The 22,208-nt window shown below is 52.1% G+C and overlaps 1 protein-coding gene across 1 annotated transcript in view; it reads right to left on the bottom strand.

Moving 5' to 3' along the window:
- ITPR1 (inositol 1,4,5-trisphosphate receptor type 1) overlaps positions 1 to 22,208 on the bottom strand; it is a 1,533,308-nt gene that overhangs the window by 154,024 nt on the left and 1,357,076 nt on the right. Inside the window, exon 55 of the mRNA XM_078661662.1 lies at positions 20,967 to 21,127. Coding sequence (XP_078517788.1) covers positions 20,967 to 21,127 — 161 coding nt within the window. The remainder of the gene's footprint in view (positions 1 to 20,966; positions 21,128 to 22,208) is intronic.

Genomic DNA, 22,208 nt, shown 5'->3' with positions numbered 1-22,208 from the left:
TTTATGATTATTGTTATTAAACATGGCCGTTTTACACCCACCCTTTCTCAAGGAATTCATTGAAGGTGGGTTTGGGCGGACGTGGAGCATGCTGGGGGATCCGGGCCCTATACCAAGCGCGAGACTGGACAAGCGCGCATTTAGGGCCCGGCCCCCCGGCTCACGCAGCGCCATTGGTCAGTGTAGGGGGCCGGCGGCCCTATGGGAGGCCGGCCCGGAGAAGTGCTTCCGGGGCGGGGATGACGCGCGTCCGGTGTGGGCGGGGGTCAGATGCCAGGACCTATTTAGGGCAGGAGCCTCGGCCTCTTTCCCTCGCCTGCACCGGACTTGCTCTCACCTCGCTGGACCCGTGTTTTCCCGCTCCCTAGGCGCTAATAATTTAAACTCCCACCCACCCGTCCCTTAATTCAGTAGTTGGAAGGGGTGAGTTGCGGTAATGAGACATTGGACCATTTACATACACTTACACAATGGACGGGAGTCCGCCTTGCGCACTCCCTAAGCCAGCACTGAGGGGAGAGATGGTAAGCTCTCCGCAGGGAAATGGAGGCCACCGGCTGGGGAGGCTAGAGCGACAGGTACGAGCCTCCTGGGATCCTGGGCAGCCTGGTGGCCGAGGGGTGGGCCCTTGGAAATGGCGGGCAAGGACTCGAGGGTTGGGGCCCACCACTCAGAGGGCGCAGGTGGGTTGCACCAGGCGTGGGGAACTCAGCCTGGGGAGATGCGAGCCAGAGGGCCCCTTGTTGCTGGGGGAAAGAAGAATTTTTAATAATGAAAATGCAATCTTGAAGAATGATTAATGCAATTTGATAATGTCTATGTTTTCCTGATCTTATGGATTGTCATGTTTATGATTATTGTTATTAAACATGGCCGTTTTACACCCACCCTTTCTCAAGGAATTCATTGAAGGTGGGTTTGGGCGGGCGTGGAGCATGCTGGGGGATCCGGGCCCTATAAGTTAATGAATGGTCCTGAGGTTAGGCCAGGATCTTGCACACAGTTTACACGGAGCACGGATGCTCATGCGCTGCCAGGCACTGTTTTCACAAGGACAAGGTGTGGCAGTGCTCAACGTACGGGGGGAGGGTCAAGAGTTACACAGCTGTGAGTGAACTGAAGCTGGGCTTTGCGTCTGCCACTGCTGCTCCTCGTCAATAAACTATAATAAAAACACTAGAAAGGGCTGCCGGGTGTGGTGCTTGAGATGCACTGGAGTACGTCTGAGGATCAGAGTTTGAACTTGGGGTCTGCTCCCTTTGAGAAGGGTGACCCCAAGAACGGGTGGGGCACGTCATTCTCAGGGCTTGGGCAACGTGTACACAGCGGGGAGGGGTTTAAAACTAGTCAATTCGGATTTGGGTGTGAAGGTCAGGTTTATGATTAGGGCTCCTGGTTTTATGGTATTTATTATTTAGCCATTTTATTTTTTGCTAATTTTATCTGTATGTATTCATATTTATTTTGGGTTTTGTGGAAAAATTAAGCTGAAATTAGATTTCCACATTTAACCGATAAATATGCACTCATGCTTGAACACCTGCCAGGTTTCAGTGCTGTAAACACGCACAGAAGATAAATCAGTACACGAATATGAAAATGTGCAAATTTCAGTATCAACCATGTGCATGTCTACTGCTGTTAAAGCCTCTTTACTAAAATTCCTTTCTTTTTAACCCCCTTATCTATCAATCCACGCATCTATTGGCCTGGCAGTCATGGTTGACAGTATTTTGAATTACTCAAAAAGCAACCACATTTCTGTTTTTACCCAAATTTAAAAATAAATATAAACAAGAAAAGTAATGTTTTCTGTCTATTTATCTGTAAAAATCAGTAAAAAGGGAAAACAGGGAGCCTTAGTTATAATGCAAAAGACCGCTAGTGGGGTGCTGCAGGTCAGCAGCCCAAAAGAGGCTCAGAGCTGCGACACCCAATACTGATTAGCAGCTTCTGATGGAGGGGAGGGTCGCAGGTGATGGAGGGCCCTTACAGGCCTGGCATGGCACCTCAAGTAATGAGTGCATGTCTGCGTTGCTGGCCAAAACTGAGAAGCAGAGCCGAGCTGCCAGCAGAGTAATGTAAAATTATCGGGGTCCCTGCAGAATGAGTCTCCCGTACACATTTATTAACCTTGAAGCTGAATGGGGCCCCTTTGAATGACTGGGGGCCCCTGAATGAGGGCCCGTGATGTGCCCTGCCGGTAGCAGGGTGGGGGGTTGCAGCTACGATAACGCGGATTCACACCAGGTAACCTCCGATCAATCCCGGCTTCCCCGCCTGACCAACGTGCGATCGTAGGCAATTTCTTTATTTCACTTACCTTCTTTTCGTTCAGGTTCACGTTTGAGAGCATCCTTGACACATCATGTAAGGATAGGCGCGGTCCACCCTCTCTGCAACACGTTTTAACACACTTTAATGCTACTCCACTTGTAAAAACAACAGACATCATGTCCCGTACATGACAAATGCCAGGTCTCTTGATTCACCAATGGCGTCGCGTCAGAGCCGTGTGGGTAGGGAAGGGGAGAAATTTAGGTTTCAAATTCATGTTTAGAAATTAATATATACTGTAACAGATCGCAATGCGATGAAAGTGCTATATGAATGCAAATCTTTCTTCCCCTTTGATCCCTCTGCTATTCTTCTCACTCCAAGTAACTGACTAATATGCATCACTGAAATTACTTCATATTTCACCATATTAATTCACCACTTATCCTTTGTAGGCTTCCTGAATAGAGTGCGTCAACAAGCGCTATATAAATACAAACCTTTGCCGTCCTCTATCCTTCTGCTATCATTCCAAATCCAAATAACTGAATAACCTATCCACCACTTAAAATCTACTTGCATGTTTCACTATACTAATTCAACACTAATCCTCTATGGGTCCCGGAGTAGCGGGCTACTCGCCGAAAAAGCGATTCGACGCCTCGTCAGGGGTAGTAAGCGCTATATAAATGCAATTACAATACAATACATGGCCATCTGCAGGTCTTGTGCTGTTGGGACGGCCCAGCGCGGCCCTCCGACTCTCCGCATGGACCTGCGGTTCGCCCTCCTGCCGTACTGTGCGTCTGCCGGGCTGTCTGATGGACAGTGAGGGCACCAGGGCAGGTCAGGACCGAGGTACACAGATAGTGCCGGTATTACTGGATACCAGGCCGTGACCTTCAGTCATTTCTCTTTTACTGGACTGCCTTATCTCTTTCTACCCCTCAGGTCCCCCTCCCTCCTCGCACCAATCTCAGCCTCCGACTCTTCTCCCCCACCTACCGCTCTCTACCCCTTTTTATTTTTTTAATTTGTATTTCTCTTTTCACTCTGTAAATGTGATTTATACCTGTCCAAGCCTAATCGCTGATAAAATGTAATCCGTATATAGAGATAACTCTAACCACTAGTATATGTAGTAGACCCTTGTACTCACTACCATTCCTATGTGATTCTTAGAGTTTATCCATTTGTATCTCTTCCTTGAGTGACTTTACAACTTGTACATTTGCAATTTTTCTGTTTATATCTCTTCCTTGTATGACTTTACTACTTGTACATTTGCATTCTTTTCTGTTTGTATCTTTTATGTAACTCATGTAATCCTAAATCCTTATGTATCGCAACTGGTTCTTATGTAAAGCGCTCTGACACCTTCGGGTAATGTTCGCACTATAGAAAATCGCATTAAATAAATAAATACCCTGGTGCTTTCGGCAGTGCTTTAAATGGGAAAAATAGAAGTGCAGCCGGGTACTCCTACTGGTTTCTGAGAAGTGCCGGTACTCTCCAATTAAAAAATACTGAAAAACGGGGTGCAATTGATGGTGACTGGTGCGCACTGGCCGAGCTCGGTGAGACTCAACGAGGCCCTGCAGCCCCAGGCCGGGGGGCACTGGCAGAGCTGCAGATGGAGGGGCCGGAGGAAGAACACGAGTTGGGACAGGAAGCGCTCCTCCCGCCCGGCTAATCCTCTCAGCTGACTCCTCACAAGACTCCGGGCCTCATTATGGAAAGAGCCCGGCGTCGAGGAGTCCGTGACCCCAACATTACCGGCAGAGGGTCGAGGCTCCCCCTGTGAGCGACGAGCAGGGCAATCATCATTCCAGGCCCAGTGACCCCTAAGGGTCCCTGTGCAGCCCCCTCCCGGGAGCAGTGACCCAGGGCTTGTGGACTGAACGCGGCATCCGTGCACCAGGCCGAGCTCGCCAGTGTGCACAAACCGTAAAACGAGAGCACCCATCAACCAATGAATGAATGAATGTCTTGTACAGCGCTGCTCCTCACCCGAGGGTATCCGGGCGCTGAGGTAGCGTAGGTCTTAGTAAAACAGCCAGGTCTTGAGCTGTCTTCCGAAATGGTGAATGGTAACAGAGGCCCACAAAGGCCTTGAACTGCCCCCACGCACCCCCGAGGGATGCCTCCTGCCCTCACCGAGCAGCAGGGGCTACATTACCCGCAAAGACCGCACTGCAGGAGTCCACATTCCGCTTCATAATATTTTTAAGGCCCGTGCACTGCACGGGGTCACTGCAGTGCACACCCCTACAGGAGAATCCAAGGCAATGCCTGCACTGCACGGGGTCACTGCAGCGCACACCCCTACAGGAGAATCCAAGGCAATGCCTGCACTGCACGGGTCACTGCAGCGCACACTCCTACAGGAGAATCCAAGGCAATGCCTGCACTGCACGGGTCACTGCAGCGCACACTCCTACAGGAGAATCCAAGGCACTGCCTGCACTGAACGGGTCACTGCAGCGCACACTCATACAGGAGAATCCAAGGCACTGCCTGCACTGCACGGGGTCACTGCTGTGCACACTCTTACAGGAGAATCCAAGGCACTGCCTGCACTGCACGGGGTCCCTGCTGTGCACACTCGTACAGGAGAATCCAAGGCACTGCCTGCACTGCACGAGGTTACTGCTGTGCACACTCCTACAGGAGAATCCAAGGCACTGCCTGCACTGCACGGGGTTACTGCAGCGCACACCTACAGGAAAATCCAAGGCACTGCTTGCACTGCACGGGGTCACTGCAGCGCACACTCAAACAGGAGAATCCAAGGCACTGCCTGCACTGCACGGGGTCACTGCTGTGCACACTCATACCGGAGAATCCAAGGCACTGTCTGCATTGCACGGGGTCACTGCTGTGCACACTCCTACAGCAGAATTCAAGGCACTGCCTGCACTGCACGGGGTCACTGCAGCGCACACTCCTACAGGAGAATCCAAGGCACTGCACAGGGTCAATGCAGCGCACACTCCTACAGGAGAATCCAAGGCACTGCCTGCACTGCACGAGGTCACTGCTGTGCACACCTACAGGAGAATCCAAGGCACTGCACGAGGTCACTGCTGTGAACACTCCTACAGGAGAATCCAAGGCACTGCCTGCACTGCACGGGGTCACTCCCGTGCACACTCACACAGGAGAATCCAAGGCATGGTCTCCACTGCATGGGGTCACTGCTGTGCACACTCATACAGGAGAATCCAAAGCACGGTAGGGTTTGCTGCACTACAGAGCTTACAGCATTGGAGGAGTGAACTCTAGGCCGTCACACAAGGGGATACGCCTCACTGCATGGAGTCCCTGCTGTGCACACTCATACCGGAGAATTCAAGGCACTGTCTGCACTGCACGGGGTCACTGCTGTGCACACTCATACCGGAGAATCCAAGGCACTGTCTGCACTGCACGGGGTCACTGCAGTGCACACTCATACCGGAGAATTCAAGGCACTGACTGCACGGGGTCACTGCTGTGCACACTCATACCGGAGAATCCAAGGCACTGCCTGCACTGCACGGGGTCACTGCTGTGCACACTCATACCGGAGAATCCAAGGCACTGTCTGCACTGCACGGGGTCACTGCAGCGCACACTCCTACAGGAGAATCCAAGGCACTGCCTGCACTGCACGGGTCACTGCAGCGCACACTCCTACAGGAGAATCCAAGGCACTGCCTGCACTGCACGGGTCACTGCAGCGCACACTCCTACAGGAGAATCCAAGGCACTGCACGGGGTCAATGCAGCGCACACTCCTACAGGAGAATTCAAGGCACTGCCTGCACTGCACGGGGTCACTGCTGTACACACTCATACCGGAGCATCCAAGGCACTGTAGGATTTACTGCACTACGCTCTCATACAGCTGGTGCTGTCTTTACTCTACAGAGCTTATAGCATTAGAGTGAACCCTAGGCCCTCACACAAGGGGATACCCCTGCACTGCACGATGTCGCTGCGCTACACTCACACTGGCCTCTTCTACACTGTGCCCCTTATGCGGCACATGGAATAGAGATACTGGACTGGAGCCATTGAATGCCTCTCAATGCTGCAGTGAATAGGATAACTGTACCCAGTCACAGTACCGTACCCGGTGTGCCACTGGCTCAACGAAACTTAAAGGCCCCCCTCCAGCAAGGAACTTGCCCCCTCCCCCACTCTTTCTGAACTCTGTCAGGAGCTCTCAGGCCAGCGTATTGTGCTGGGGTACCCCTGCAGCCCCCCCCCACACACACACTGCGGGGGCCTTTGTTACGCCATTGCCAGTGTCCCTCGCTGTACAGGACCGTCCCTTGCCTCCCTCACTGCTGCAGTGAATGAGGTTAACGCATCGCACACGGTGTCCCTCGCTTCACTGCACCTTGCCTCCCTCGCTGCTGCAGTGAAAGGGGCTACTGCGCCGCGCCCTGTCACCCGCACTGTCCTGCACCCATTCTTTGCCTCCGTCACTGCTGCAATGAAAGCGAGTCACTGTACAGGTGGGCATCCTCCTATGGCAGCGGAGGCAGTGTTCCTGCACTCCCGGACTTCAAAAGTGACAGGGTTGTGAGGCGCCCATGTGGGTTTTACTTGAAACAAATGCCTAGACTCACACTGCAGCAGTGACAAGCGGTAACGGAACCCTACCCCGTCGCCCTCCCAGCACTGCACCGGAGACAAGGTGCCATTGAACTTGTACCTGGATTGCCTCACACTACAACAGCATTAATCATCAATGTGAAGAGATGGGTGGGGGCGCTGCTCACCTACTGGAGCAGCGCTCACGTCACGAAGAAGCAGTGATGTGATGTGTCAATATTCCTATCTAGCCTCCCTCGCGCTGTAGCAGGGGCCAGAAGTTACTGCGTTCACACCTCGGCTCTGATACCAGCAGTGGCAGGCTGCCCTCGTACGTCGAGCTCTCGCACTGCAGCAGTGATCAGATGTCACTGCTCCGCTCTGACTCTGCAGCACTGATTGGCTGCCCTCGTACACGTGGCTCCCTCGCAGGGCAGCAGTGGCCAGGTGTTACTGCAGTCATATTTCGGCTCCGTAGCAGTCTCATCCAGCATTTCAGGCTCTTGGACTGTACCTGTGGCATGTGTTACTGCACTCACTGCGTCGGCTCCCTGACATTGTAGCAGTGACAGGTGTTACTGCACTTACATCAGCTCCCGGACACTAGCAGTGAGCGGCTCTCCTCGCACGCTTTCACTGGAGCACTCACTGCATCGGCTCCCTGACACTAGCAGTGAGAGGCTCTTCTCGCACGCTTTCACTGGAGCACTCACTGCATCGGCTCCCTGACACTAGCAGTGAGAGGCTCTCCTCGCACGCTCTCATAGTAGCAGGTGTCACTGCACTCACTGCTTCGGCTCCCTGACACTAGCAGTGAGAGGCTCTCCTCGCACGCTCTGCATCGGCTCCCTGACACTAGCAGTGAGAGGCTCTCCTCGCACGCTTTCACTGGAGCACTCACTGCATCGGCTCCCTGACACTAGCAGTGAGAGGCTCTCCTCGCACGCTTTCATAGTAGCAATGGCAGGTGTCCCTGCACTCACTGCATCGGCTCCCTGACACTAGCAGTGAGAGGCTCTCCTCGCACGCTTTCACTGGAGCACTCACTGCATCGGCTGCCTGACACTAGCAGTGAGAGGCTCTCCTCGCACGCTTTCACTGGAGCACTCACTGCATCGGCTCCCTGACACTAGCAGTGAGAGGCTCTTCTCGCACGCTCTGCATCGGCTCCCTGACACTAGCAGTGAGAGGCTCTCCTCGCACGCTTTCATAGTAGCAGTGGCAGGTGTCACTGCACTCACTGCATCGGCTCCCTGACACTAGCAGTGAGAGGCTATCCTCGCACGCTCTGCATCGGCTCCCTGACACTAGCAGTGAGAGGCTCTCCTCGCACGCTCTGCATCGGCTCCCTGACACTAGCAGTGAGAGGCTCTCCTCGCACGCTCTCATAGTAGCAGGTGTCACTGCACTCACTGCTTCGGCTCCCTGACACTAGCAGTGAGAGGCTCTCCTCGCACGCTCTGCATCGGCTCCCTGACACTAGCAGTGAGAGGCTCTCCTCGCACGCTTTCATAGTAGCAGGTGTCACTGCACTCACTGCTTCAGCTCCCTGACACTAGCAGTGAGGGGCTCTCCTCGCACGCTTTCATAGTAGCAGTGGCAGGTGTCACTGCACTCACTGCATCGGCTCCCTGACACTAGCAGTGAGAGGCTCTCCTCGCACGCTCTGCATCAGCTCCCTGACACTAGCAGTGAGAGGCTCTCCTCGCACGCTTTCATAGTAGCAGGTGTCACTGCACTCACTGCTTCGGCTCCCTGACACTAGCAGTGAGAGGCTCTTCTCGCACGCTTTCACTGGAGCACTCACTGCATCGGTTCCCTGACACTAGCAGTGAGAAGCTGTCCTCGCACGCTTTCATAGTACCAGTGGCAGGTGTCACTGCATCGGCTCCCTGACACTAGCAGTGAGAGGCTCTCCTCGCACGCTTTCATAGTAGCAGTGGCAGGTGTCACTGCACTCACTGCATCGGCTCCCTGACACTAGCAGTGAGAGGCTCTCCTCGCACGCTTTCACTGGAGTACTTACTGCATCGGTTCCCTGACACTAGCAGTGAGAGGCTCTCCTCGCACGCTTTCATAGTAGCAGTGGCAGGTGTCACTGCACTCACTGCATCGGCTCCCTGACACTAGCAGTGAGAGGCTCTCCTCGCACGCTTTCATAGTAGCAGTGGCAGGTGTCACTGCACTCACTGCATCGGCTCCCTGACACTAGCAGTGAGAGGCTCTCCTCGCACGCTTTCATAGTAGCAGTGGCAGGTGTCACTGCACTCACTGCATCGGCTCCCTGACACTAGCAGTGAGAGGCTCTCCTCGCACGCTTTCACTGGAGTACTTACTGCATCGGCTCCCTGACACTAGCAGTGAGAGGCTATCCTCGCACGCTCTGCATCGGCTCCCTGACACTAGCAGTGAGAGGCTCTCCTCGCACGCTCTGCATCGGCTCCCTGACACTAGCAGTGAGAGGCTCTCCTCGCACGCTCTCATAGTAGCAGGTGTCACTGCACTCACTGCTTCGGCTCCCTGACACTAGCAGTGAGAGGCTCTCCTCGCACGCTCTGCATCGGCTCCCTGACACTAGCAGTGAGAGGCTCTCCTCGCACGCTTTCATAGTAGCAGGTGTCACTGCACTCACTGCTTCAGCTCCCTGACACTAGCAGTGAGGGGCTCTCCTCGCACGCTTTCATAGTAGCAGTGGCAGGTGTCACTGCACTCACTGCATCGGCTCCCTGACACTAGCAGTGAGAGGCTCTCCTCGCACGCTTTCACTGGAGTACTTACTGCATCGGCTCCCTGACACTAGCAGTGAGAGGCTATCCTCGCACGCTCTGCATCGGCTCCCTGACACTAGCAGTGAGAGGCTCTCCTCGCACGCTCTGCATCGGCTCCCTGACACTAGCAGTGAGAGGCTCTCCTCGCACGCTCTCATAGTAGCAGGTGTCACTGCACTCACTGCTTCGGCTCCCTGACACTAGCAGTGAGAGGCTCTCCTCGCACGCTCTGCATCGGCTCCCTGACACTAGCAGTGAGAGGCTCTCCTCGCACGCTTTCATAGTAGCAGGTGTCACTGCACTCACTGCTTCAGCTCCCTGACACTAGCAGTGAGGGGCTCTCCTCGCACGCTTTCATAGTAGCAGTGGCAGGTGTCACTGCACTCACTGCATCGGCTCCCTGACACTAGCAGTGAGAGGCTATCCTCGCACGCTCTGCATCGGCTCCCTGACACTAGCAGTGAGAGGCTCTCCTCGCACGCTCTGCATCGGCTCCCTGACACTAGCAGTGAGAGGCTCTCCTCGCACGCTCTCATAGTAGCAGGTGTCACTGCACTCACTGCTTCGGCTCCCTGACACTAGCAGTGAGAGGCTCTCCTCGCACGCTCTGCATCGGCTCCCTGACACTAGCAGTGAGAGGCTCTCCTCGCACGCTTTCATAGTAGCAGGTGTCACTGCACTCACTGCTTCAGCTCCCTGACACTAGCAGTGAGGGGCTCTCCTCGCACGCTTTCATAGTAGCAGTGGCAGGTGTCACTGCACTCACTGCATCGGCTCCCTGACACTAGCAGTGAGAGGCTCTCCTCGCACGCTTTCATAGTAGCAGGTGTCACTGCACTCACTGCTTCGGCTCCCTGACACTAGCAGTGAGAGGCTCTTCTCGCACGCTTTCACTGGAGCACTCACTGCATCGGTTCCCTGACACTAGCAGTGAGAAGCTGTCCTCGCACGCTTTCATAGTACCAGTGGCAGGTGTCACTGCATCGGCTCCCTGACACTAGCAGTGAGAGGCTCTCCTCGCACGCTTTCATAGTAGCAGTGGCAGGTGTCACTGCACTCACTGCATCGGCTCCCTGACACTAGCAGTGAGAGGCTCTCCTCGCACGCTTTCACTGGAGTACTTACTGCATCGGTTCCCTGACACTAGCAGTGAGAGGCTCTCCTCGCACGCTTTCACTCGAGCACTCACTGCATCGGTTCCCTGACACTAGCAGTGAGAGGCTCTCCTCGCACGCTTTCATAGTAGCAGTGGCAGGTGTCCCTGCACTCACTGCATCGGCTCCCTGACAATAGCAGTGATAGGCTCTCCTCACACGCTTTCATAGTAGCAGGTGTCACTGCACACACTGCATCGGCTCCCTGACACTAGCAGTGAGAGGCTCTCACACGCTTTCACTGGAGCACTCACTGCATCGGCTCCCTGACACTAGCAGTGAGAGGCTCTCCTCGCACGCTTTCATAGTAGCAGTGGCAGGTGTCACTGCACTCACTGCATCAACTCCCTGACACTAGCAGCGAGAGGCTCTCCTCGCACGCTTTCATAGTAGCAGTGGCAGGTGTCACTGCACTCACTGCTTCAGCTCCCTGACACTAGTAGTGAGAGGCTCTCCTCGCACGCTTTCACTCGAGCACTCACTGCATCGGTTCCCTGACACTAGCAGTGAGAGGCTCTCCTCGCACGCTTTCATAGTAGCAGTGGCAGGTGTCACTGCACTCACTGCTTCGGCTCCCTGACACTAGCAGTGAGAGGCTCTTCTCACACGCTTTCACTGGAGCACTCACTGCATCGGTTCCCTGACACTAGCAGTGAGAGGCTCTGCTCGCACGCTTTCATAGTAGCAGTGACAGGTGTCACTGCACTCACTGCATCGGCTTCCTGACACTAGCAGTGAGAGGCTCTCCACGCACGCTTTCACTGGAGTACTTACTGCATCGGTTCCCTGACACTAGCAGTGAGAGGCTCTCCTCGCACGCTTTCACTCGAGCACTCACTGCATCGGTTCCCTGACACTAGCAGTGAGAGGCTCTCCTCGCACGCTTTCATAGTAGCAGTGGCAGGTGTCACTGCACTCACTGCTTCAGCTCCCTGACACTAGTAGTGAGAGGCTCTCCTCGCACGCTTTCACTCGAGCACTCACTGCATCGGTTCCCTGACACTAGCAGTGAGAGGCTCTCCTCGCACGCTTTCATAGTAGCAGTGGCAGGTGTCACTGCACTCACTGCTTCGGCTCCCTGACACTAGCAGTGAGAGGCTCTTCTCACACGCTTTCACTGGAGCACTCACTGCATCGGTTCCCTGACACTAGCAGTGAGAGGCTCTGCTCGCACGCTTTCATAGTAGCAGTGACAGGTGTCACTGCACTCACTGCATCGGCTTCCTGACACTAGCAGTGAGAGGCTCTCCACGCACACTCACTGGAGCACTCACTGCATCGGCTCCCTGACACTAGCAGTGAGAGGCTCTCCTCTCACCCCACTCTCTCTCACTCACCCCACTCACACACCCCCAACCCCACTCCCCCACCCCCCTCACACTCACACTGTCACTCTCTCCCATTCCTACTGACTTCGCACCTGTCCCAGGCACTACAGGTTTCAAAACGCTAAACAAGCTGAGACCGCGACGCTGAAGTCCTCTCCTCGCACTGCGCTTTCACTGTAGCAGTGACCAGCTGTTAGTGCATTCATACGATGGCTTTGTGACTGTCTACCCACCCAGTCATCTTCGACTCTCTCGCTCTGCATCAGTGGGCAGATATAACTGACCCCCGTACCCCTCGTGGTTTAATTTAGCGCGAACTCGACCCAAAGGTATTGGAGCGCTTTACTCGAGCACCCGTTACATTACACACGGTCGCATGCGTTATTTATAGGCAAGGGGAGATTAAGGGATTTGCCCAGAATTCGGTTGAGCCGACGCCGAGACTCGAACCTGGTTCCCCAGTTCCAAAGTCGGCAGCTCTGGTTCTTACGCCACACCCTCTTCACTTAATTTTACCTCAAACTAACATTTGCGGGAAGTAAACCTACATATGAAGCGTAACTAAACAAAATAGACCAGAGAAAAAAAAAACATTAACTAATTAGCAGTCGTGATAAACATTTGCCCTGCACGGAAAGATGTTGAACAGAGGGGATTGATTACTGGATCAATCCATTGTCAACAATGCATGCCAGTGGGTTAGTAAGAATCGTTCCAAGCTCCCTTTCTAGCAGGCTGAAGCAAGCATAAGGCGCTACACAACTAACATGATCATGTTTTGGAGTGCGCGCTGTAGAAGCGGAAGGGCGCTGGGCCAGAGCCTGCCTAGAGGGAGGGCCAGGCGAGCTAATCCATCCCAAGGTAGCCACATGGCCCACCAAGGTCCATTTACAATTAATACACTTATATTCTGTTTCTTAACGAGTTACCTGGACTTCAGCCTCGCGTTCTCAGCTTGTTTAGCGTTTTGAAACCTGTAGTGCCTGGGACAGGTGCGAAGTCAGTAGGAATGGGAGAGTGACAGTGTGAGTGTGAGGGGGGTGGGGGAGTGGGGTTGGGGGTGTGTGAGTGGGGTGAGTGAGAGAGAGTGGGGTGAGTGAGAGAGAGTGGGGTGAGTGAGAGAGAGGGGTGTGAGTGGGGGTGAGAGAGAGTGGGGGTGAGAGAGAGTGGGGGTGAGAGAGAGTGGGGGTGAGAGAGTGGGGGTGAGAGAGAGTGGGGGTGAGAGAGAGTGGGGGTGAGAGAGAGTGGGGGTGAGAGAGAGTGGGGGTGAGAGAGAGTGGGGGTGAGAGAGAGTGGGGGTGAGAGAGTGGGGAGGTGAGAGAGAGTGGGGGTGAGAGAGAGTGGGGGTGAGAGAGAGTGGGGGTGAGAGAGAGTGGGGGTGAGAGAGAGTGGGGGTGAGAGAGTGGGGGTGAGAGAGTGGGGGTGAGAGAGTGGGGGTGAGAGAGTGGGGGGAGAGAGTGGGGGGAGAGAGTGGGGGAGAGAGAGTGGGGGGGTGAGAGAGTGGGGGGGTGAGAGAGTGGGGGGGTGAGAGAGTGGGGGGGTGAGAGAGTGGGGGGGTGAGAGAGTGGGGGGGTGAGAGAGTGGGGGGGTGAGAGAGTGGGGGTGAGAGAGAGTGGGGGTGAGAGAGAGTGGGGGTGAGAGAGAGTGGGGGTGAGAGAGAGTGGGGGTGAGAGAGAGTGGGGGTGAGAGAGAGTGGGGGTGAGAGAGAGTGGGGGTGAGAGAGAGTGGGGGTGAGAGAGAGTGGGGGTGAGAGAGTGGGGGTGAGAGAGTGGGGGTGAGAGAGTGGGGGTGAGAGAGTGGGGGTGAGAGAGAGTGGGGGTGAGAGAGAGTGGGGGTGAGAGAGAGTGGGGGTGAGAGAGAGTGGGGGTGTGAGAGAGTGGGGGTGAGAGAGAGTGGGGGTGAGAGAGAGTGGGGGTGAGAGAGAGTGGGGGTGAGAGAGAGTGGGGGTGAGAGAGAGTGGGGGTGAGACAGAGTGGGGGTGAGAGAGAGTGGGGGTGAGAGAGAGTGGGGGTGAGAGAGAGAGTGGGGGTGAGAGAGAGAGTGGGGGTGAGAGAGAGTGGGGGTGAGAGAGAGAGTGGGTGAGAGTGAGTGTGTGAGAGAGTGAGTGTGTGTGTTTACACAGCAGGGTACCTGCGACATTCACACATTACATCAAAATAGTTCTACCCACGCTCCCATCACACAGCACGCAAGAGACGCGTGTAGCAGAAAGAATCTAATAGGATTTTGCCATCCAAGAACAGGGATTGAAAATGTACCTACAGTTGGACAACTATCAAGTCCGCTAACATAATTTGAACGGCCTTAAGACACAGTGACCGCACTTCGGCGCGCTGGTGGCTGTGTTGGTCTCCCAAAAAAGCAAGGATGTGTCTGATTTAGTTATCACAGAAGGTACAAATGAACTACAGACATCAGTGCTGTAACAGTTCCTAAACCGATAAATCAGACAACATCGCGGTCTAATGCTGAAATGCTCCTACAAGCTGCGGCTTCACACATTAAACCTTGCAGCTCACCCTTTAATTTCCAACACAAGAGTTTAGTGTCCTGGCATTGATAGTACAATTCGGAGCTGCCAGCACAGCTGTCCCTCAGCCTCTTAACCACACCTATTTGATACTGAAATAACTGATGTTTTAGGGAATTTGAAAACTAGAGTGCATAACTCACATCAATTAATGCTATTAGCTACTGAGTAACTCGCTGCTGTGGACGTGCAGCCTTTGCATTAGAAGTCTTGAAAACGAGGCCACAGTTTTGACAACTGTGGTGCTGAAGGGTTGGGAACATCAGAGGTTCCAGAATCGAGACAAGAAGAAAAGACTAAGAGGCAGAGAGATGGGAGACAGAGAGTGATTAAATGAGAGCGAGGATAGAAAATACCATAACAAGAATGAAGACAAAAAAAGGAAACTGCGGGGTCAAATAAAAGTAAAGGAGTGACAAGGAAAAAGAAAAATAATGAGAAATGGTAGCTTAGAGAGGAGTAGGAGGGCTGAGAATGTCAGAGTAGAGAAGGCCATACAGATGCTGTGATGGGTGATGTCTGAGGTAGTAGGGGGATGGAGCCGGAGAATGAGGAAAGTGATTGACAGGACATTTGATGGTTACTATGTCTACTTTGTTTGCCCTTCCAATTGTTAGCACTTGGTTTTGGAGTAAAGGTGCAGCTGTAGGCACTATGCAGAACTGAAAAAAATCTGCACACCTCAGTACTATCGCTTTAAAATGCATATGGCCTATATGTTGTGCCTGCTCATGAGTGCGCTCTATATAATCCAGGCCTCGGTGCTGCCTCTGTTCAAATGCGGAGTTATACCAATGAAGAACACGTCCGGGCAGCAGGGGTGCGAGGTCCCATGATGCACACCAGCGCACCCACACATAGTCACACATGCTTGTACGGTAGCAGATCAAGCTTCCTTTACATTCACACAACCGCTACCCCATATGTAGCAGCTGTGAAGCAGATGCTGACAGAAGACGGTGAGGTGTAGAGAGAATGCGAAGCAAAGAAAGGACAGTGATCGGTAGGAGAGGGAGAGGGGAGTGAGACAGAGGAAACAGTGAAAGGGAGAAGGGTTGGTTGGAAAGACAGAAGGACGGGACAGAGAGAAGGGTGAGGTGTAGACAAAAGGGTGATGTGGCAAGAGGAAGTTGATGCACAATGAGAGGATGGGACGGTGGAGTAAGAGGGATGTGAGGTGGAAAGAGGGATGTGAGGTGGAAAGAGGGATGTGAGGTGGAAAGCGGGATGTGAGGTGGAAAGCGGGATGTGAGGTGGAAAGCGGGATGTGAGGTGGAAAGCGGGATGTGAGGAGACAGAAGTGTGATGTGGAGAGAAGTTGATGCACAGTGAGGGGATGGGACGGTGGAGCAGAGAGAGAGGAGGTCACAGCATGGAGAAAGGAGGAGGAGGTGGAGAGAAAAAGGTGGGGAGAAAAAGGAAGAGGAGGGTGAGGTGGAGAGAGAAGTGGGAGGAAATAGAGAGTGAGGTGAGCAGGAGAGCAGGGTGAAGCAGAGAGCGGAGTGTGAGGTGGAGAAAGCAGAAACAAGAAGCCCACACGTACAAACCTCTTGAAATACAGAGTAAAACTTGTAGGCACAACTTGGACATTGGGTAGAATATGTGCTCCAGTCCAGCCCCAGGTCTCAAGATACCTGGGAGATGACTGCCTCTTCACTGCCCACCTAGATCACGACTCCTGGCCTGGTCACTGGATTAGTGGTTGACTGGAAAAGGAGATTGGTACTCTAGGAGGGGAGGAAAGAGGTAGGACTGGAGTGGGGTTCAGTGAGAAGGTGCCGAGCGATTAGGCGATGAATCTGATACTGGTAATGTGATACGAAGTCAGAGCACCACAGGGACCGGTTTTAGACCGGTGTGAGGCCTTTCCCGGGCACCAAGAGGGCCTTTGATCACCGGGCCATACTCCGTGTCTGCAGCCAATTACCAGGCGTGCGTCAGAGTGTAGATTCTAATGCACCACACTCAGATTTCCACACTACTCAATTTGCACAATTCACTCTAAGGCAGAGAACCAGCTAAAATGTCTTAAAATCACAGATTCCTTAATTTAAAAAAAAAAAAATTATTAAAAAAATGCTGAAATAAAAAAAAAAAAAATCACTGATCCCCACCAGTTTTTTTGTATTCATGGATAAGCTAGGACCCGGCCACTCAATTAGAATGGGTGACGCCACACGAGTCAGACGGAGGGGACACATATCCTATACTCCTGCTGAGCGCAGCTTTGCTGGTCAGTTCACTTGACACAGTGGAAGTCGTCCAAAGAGCGTACTCGCTGGCCCGTTTCATCAGTATTTAGGAGGGGGGGGTCAAAGAGAATGAAGGTTCTTGGGGGTCAAAGAGAATGAAGGTTCTTGGAGGTCACACAGAAGTGGTCTACTAGCCTGGGAGTACAACAGTATCTAAAGTGAGCAACGTGTTCTTACGCCTGTTCTTTTTTTACCCTCATTTTAAAGTACACAGAAAAGCAAGTGCGGTGCACCAGCCCACCAGCCATCATGTAGACTTCAGAGCCAAACACGTTTCCCTACATGACCTGGCTAAATCAAGGTCCTCCTCAGGAACTACAGTATAAAGTGTCGAGTTTTAAATACATGCAGATTAGCAAACGTTGCTGCTCTGCAGAGTATATTCAAGGCGCATGAAACAAAGGCCACCGGCGTCGCCTTGTTTGCAGGTCTACAAAGGAGGAACTGCCCTGATTGGTGCAGCCCTTCGGACACAGAAGCGGCTCCTTGCATGGAGGACTCCAGTTACCCATGCACAGGGAGGGCCTGAACGCTCTGCTACGATCCGTGCAGGATCGAGAGAAATCTGCAACTTTAGTGAACAGAAGATCTTTCCAGCACCTGAATAGCTTTCCAGAATCAAAGTGGGTACAATGTGCTCACTGAAGGCAAGCTGAACCAGAACCTTAGACTAAAGGGATAACACGTCAGGACTGCTGAGATGTGATGGCCCGAGACCAGGCTTCAGGCGTGGATATGGCTCCGAGGAAGATGCACGGTCTGTAGCTGAAGGCCATCTGTGCACCCATACACTACTCTGAACAGCACGCAACCTGGGCTTCATCCTGGACTCCTCACTCTCGATGACCAGACAAGTCAACGCCGTCTCCTCATCATGCTTTCACACCTTACGCATGCTTCGCAAGATCTTCCGATGGATCCCGACCGAAACCAGGAAGACGGTCACCCAGGCACTCGTCACCAGCCGACTGGACTACGGAAACACCCTCTACGCCGGAACCACAGCCAAGCTACAGAAAAGACTCCAACGCATCCAGAACGCCTCCGCCCGACTCATCCTGGACATCCCCCGACGCAGGCACATCTCCGACCACCTGAGAGACCTGCACTGGCTCCCCGTCAACAAGAGGATCACGTTCCGGCTCCTCACCCACGCACACAAGTCTCTCTACGACCTGGGCCCCACATACCTCAACGACCGCCTGACCTTCTACACGCCCACCCGCCAGCTACGGTCTACTAGCCTCGCCCTCGCCGCCGTACCACGCATCCGAAGAGCCACCGCCGGAGGCAGATCCTTGTCCTACCTGGCGGCCAAGACATGGAACTCCCTCCCCATCCACCTTCGGCTGACCCAGGACCATCTCGCCTTCAGGAGACAACTCAAGACCTGGCTGTTCGAGCAGTAGCGGACCCTTTCCCCCAAGCACCTTGAGACCCTTCCGGGTGAGTAGTGCGCTATACAAGTGTGATGATTGATTGATTGATTGAACAGAGAAGCACGTTTCCGACGCGACACAGCTACCACTGCGATCCTTGCTGGAGGGAACAATTTTACATGGGCTAGTGCAAAATAGGCTGGAGTAAGAAAATATAAAAAATAAATACCATCTGGAATATTAATCTTAAAAAACACCCTCGAGGAAGCTTAAGAGAACCCCGTGGGACAGCTGCAAAACAACAAGAGTTTATGGGGAACGTGCATCAGTCGAAGGACTGCATTCATAAGAGCCCCAAGAGGTACGCCTGCTTTGTCTTCCAAAACACTGACTGGATGTAGAAAAAACAAACATCCTAACATTGGAGTAAGCAGGGCAAGGCCTGAATCACCAGAGTCTCTTCAGTGTAAGGGCAGACACTGCACAAACCTTCACCGCCATCAATACAGTCCTAAGAGAACTTGAGAGATTCATTTTCGTGCTCAATGTGATCTGAGCCCCTGAGAACTTGACTGGCCAAACTGATATATTGAAGATCCCGACAGTAGCAGAGACTCAACTGACTGGAATATGGCAATCGGTGAAGTTAAAACTGTACCACTGTGTAGAGCTGTAAGTGGTTTTATATGGTGCCTATACAAAGGATAGCAGTTGCAGACATGGAATCACTTTAGTATTCTGGGTTGCAAATGCACTTTAGTATGAATTCTTAATTTGGCAACAAACTCAGTCAGGACAGACCAAACTATTAGTCTTACAAGGCTGGAAAAAAGTTCCAGCCTTAGGCTGAGTCAGCAGCAAGGGGACGAACAGGTAGCGCGCGTGCCACAGCAACACCCTCATTCACTCAGTCCTTCCAAAAGTAAGAAGTCCACTGGAAAAGATCAAGTGGAAAATAAAATAACTCACTTAGCCCCCTGCTTCAATGAGAGGAATTCCTGTGAAGTCTATTGGGACCACCAGCCTATAGTATCTGCCTGCTGGTAGGCACCAACCTTGAGCAATCGAAATAAAAGATAGGCAAGTGTGCATGGAGTACTGGAGCCCCCGCCTCTGAACCATAGTTTGTGTCGGGTCAACTCTGAGACCATCAAGTTTCAGCCATCCTAGTAGGATAAATCCTTCGTCCTACTCACAAGGCTGGTAATTCGTGAACTGATCTTGCCCTTCTGGAAGGCTGTTTGCCTGATTACTTTGTCTTTGGTTGCCTGTGTACTGAGTACTGTGTGAGACTCATCACATGACCAAAGATTTGGGCTTCTGGGTCTACATGTGCCACTCATGCTCTTTACTTTACTAACTTTATTTCGGCTGTATACCATAAAAATGAAACCTATAAAATGAAATCACATGAATTAAACCCCATAAAATATTAAACAGCAAATACATACTGTACACATGGGACCCAATAAATCTGGTTATAGAGAATACATTAGTTAAAATAAGAAAACATTTAGAGGCACATCTTTTGCCTAATCCTCCATATTGAAAATAAAAAGCGGGATACAGCGAACAACAAACTTTGTCTAACCTCAGTTTTTAAAATTCGAAAATCACTTTGATCATCCCTGACACCAAACAGCCGAGAAACAGGAATTCCACTTTTCCTGCTTTTAGCAAAAGCTGGGCAAAAGAACAGAACATAAACTTCCGCCTCACTATCTGCCCCACAGCTAGGGCAGCTGTATCCAATAGGGCTCTGTTTACTTCCCCATTTGCTAGTTAAAGAGGTGATTGGTAGGGTGCTTTATTTAAACTGCATGTTTCATCCAAAAACTGTTCCAAGCAGTAGTCTACCTTGATCATACAGAAAGAGTCGGGCAGGGTACCGTATGAGGAGTATGCCAGCAGATGATCCATTTTGTATTGCCGGTACCTCCTCTTTAACAGCCTCTGGATCTGTCCAGTTTCACACACCCTCTTGGTCAAGGTATCTTTGATATATTTTATCAAAGGTATGCTTGCCAACCCTGGGATCCCCAACACTTCCTTAAGGTCAGCTCAATAGGAATACAGTTTTATCGAGGCTGAGATCTGCCTCCAAAAAAGTAAGGACCTGATTCGCCCCCCACCCCATCATTGATAGGCCTCACTCCCAGGTCAAGTCTAAGTGGTAGTAATGGTGTGCTATTTGGTAGTCCAAACAGCAGACATAGGAAGCAGATCTCAGTAAGTAGCAAAGCAGAAATATCCTCGAGCCCCCAGAGCTCGGCCCCATACAGGGCAGCTCCTCGTGCCTGCACTTTATAGATTTGGATTGCTGTGGAGATTGGGCGGAAATGAGTTATTTTTTGCTCTTGTCAACACCCCAGTATGTTGGGTTAGTTTAAGCCTTCTCTTTTCAAGATGACATCTCCAATCAAAATCCTCGGTGAGGTCAGCCTCAGTTAGTCAAAAACACTAACCTGGTCTAATGGGACACCACTTAGCTTGGGATTAGCTCTTTGCAATTCTAGGAGGTAGTCCCATCTGGATGGGTATGTTTTACCCTAGAACTACCACTAACAACCGATATGCTAGGTGCCCACCTGCCATGACGTTCCAGTGACGGGACACACTCCAGAGCTAGTTACCCAACCACGGCCATACCACAGAGCAATTACAGGTCACAGTCAGAGGATGCTACGCACTTGCCTTTATCATCTCCGCGACATAGCTCTCAGGCCCCGTATATTCTGTCGAATCCTTCACCTTCACCAGGACGATGAAGCAGAGGTAATGCCACATGTTGTGTTCCTCCTTGATGTGCTCCTCGAACGTCACAGTCTTGTTATCAAACTTGTCCCTCTCCAGGCCTACGGGAAAAGAAGCAGAAATGGTACTCGACAAACTCGAACTCAGGAGGACACAAGATGGACGTCGGTAGGAAGGCATGCATGCGGGCATAGGTCATTCTTACCACAAGAGGTGGATCATGATGGATCAGTGACTGAAGGCCTGCTGTCTTATGACCGCACGGCCAGATAGCATTCCATTACTGTAGCACGGGCAACTGCTCCAGAGCATGACCACACATGCAGCCCAACCAGCATGCTCCGGTGTCACAAGCGCTACTTAATCTAACTGCAAAAACAATGCAAATAAGCGCTAGGTACAAAGAGCGCCACCTTTCGCCGGGCGCCACTTGCAGCCTAGGACAAGGCACATGTATGGGCTCTCTTCCGCCCCTATTTTCAATGGGCATCATGTGCAGAGCAGTATCGGTGCTAGAGGGAAAGCAAGACCAAGCACATAGAACAAGGCAATTGATAGTGCACTATTTTGAAAGTTGGTGGGCATAGGTTTTATATTATATGTACAGTTTATGTATGGTGCATATGATTTGCATAAACGAACAATATGTTATAGTACTGTCTGCTGTAGTAGGTATATAAAAAGGGTCTCTCTGGGGTGTCCTCAATTTGTATTTGCGGGTAGCGGAATATGCTTGTCACATTGCTTGACAGTCACATGTAAATGGGTCTCAATATGCACTAAGATTCCTTTTTCACGCCGGATGCATCTGTGTCACCTCTTGAATGCATCTAAATAAATTGTGCATGCTGCATTCCTTAGGAGCAGAATTTAAAACGGTTTCTTTCAACAGGTTTACATCCACAGATTGTAAGCAAAACATCTCAACCTGCTATTTTCCTTAAAATCCTGCATGAAAAATTAACCTTCAATTAAACTTTTACTTCCATCCCTGATTTTTTTATTCCAATGCACCTTTTCTTTTCTTCTACCTTCTGTCTGCTTCTTGTGTTTATAAATTACTCTAAATCTCATACCTTATCCATCTTAACCCGTTGACCGCGGCGCGAATTCCGCAGTGGTGCGGGCGATTTAATCAGTGGGCGGGGTTCAGACGGCCCCGGCTGTCCTCCGCACAAGCCC

This window comes from Lissotriton helveticus, chromosome 9 (genome assembly GCF_964261635.1).
Source record: "Lissotriton helveticus chromosome 9, aLisHel1.1, whole genome shotgun sequence".
NCBI lineage: Eukaryota > Metazoa > Chordata > Amphibia > Caudata > Salamandridae > Lissotriton > Lissotriton helveticus.
This window is presented reverse-complemented; position numbering and strand designations above follow the sequence as displayed.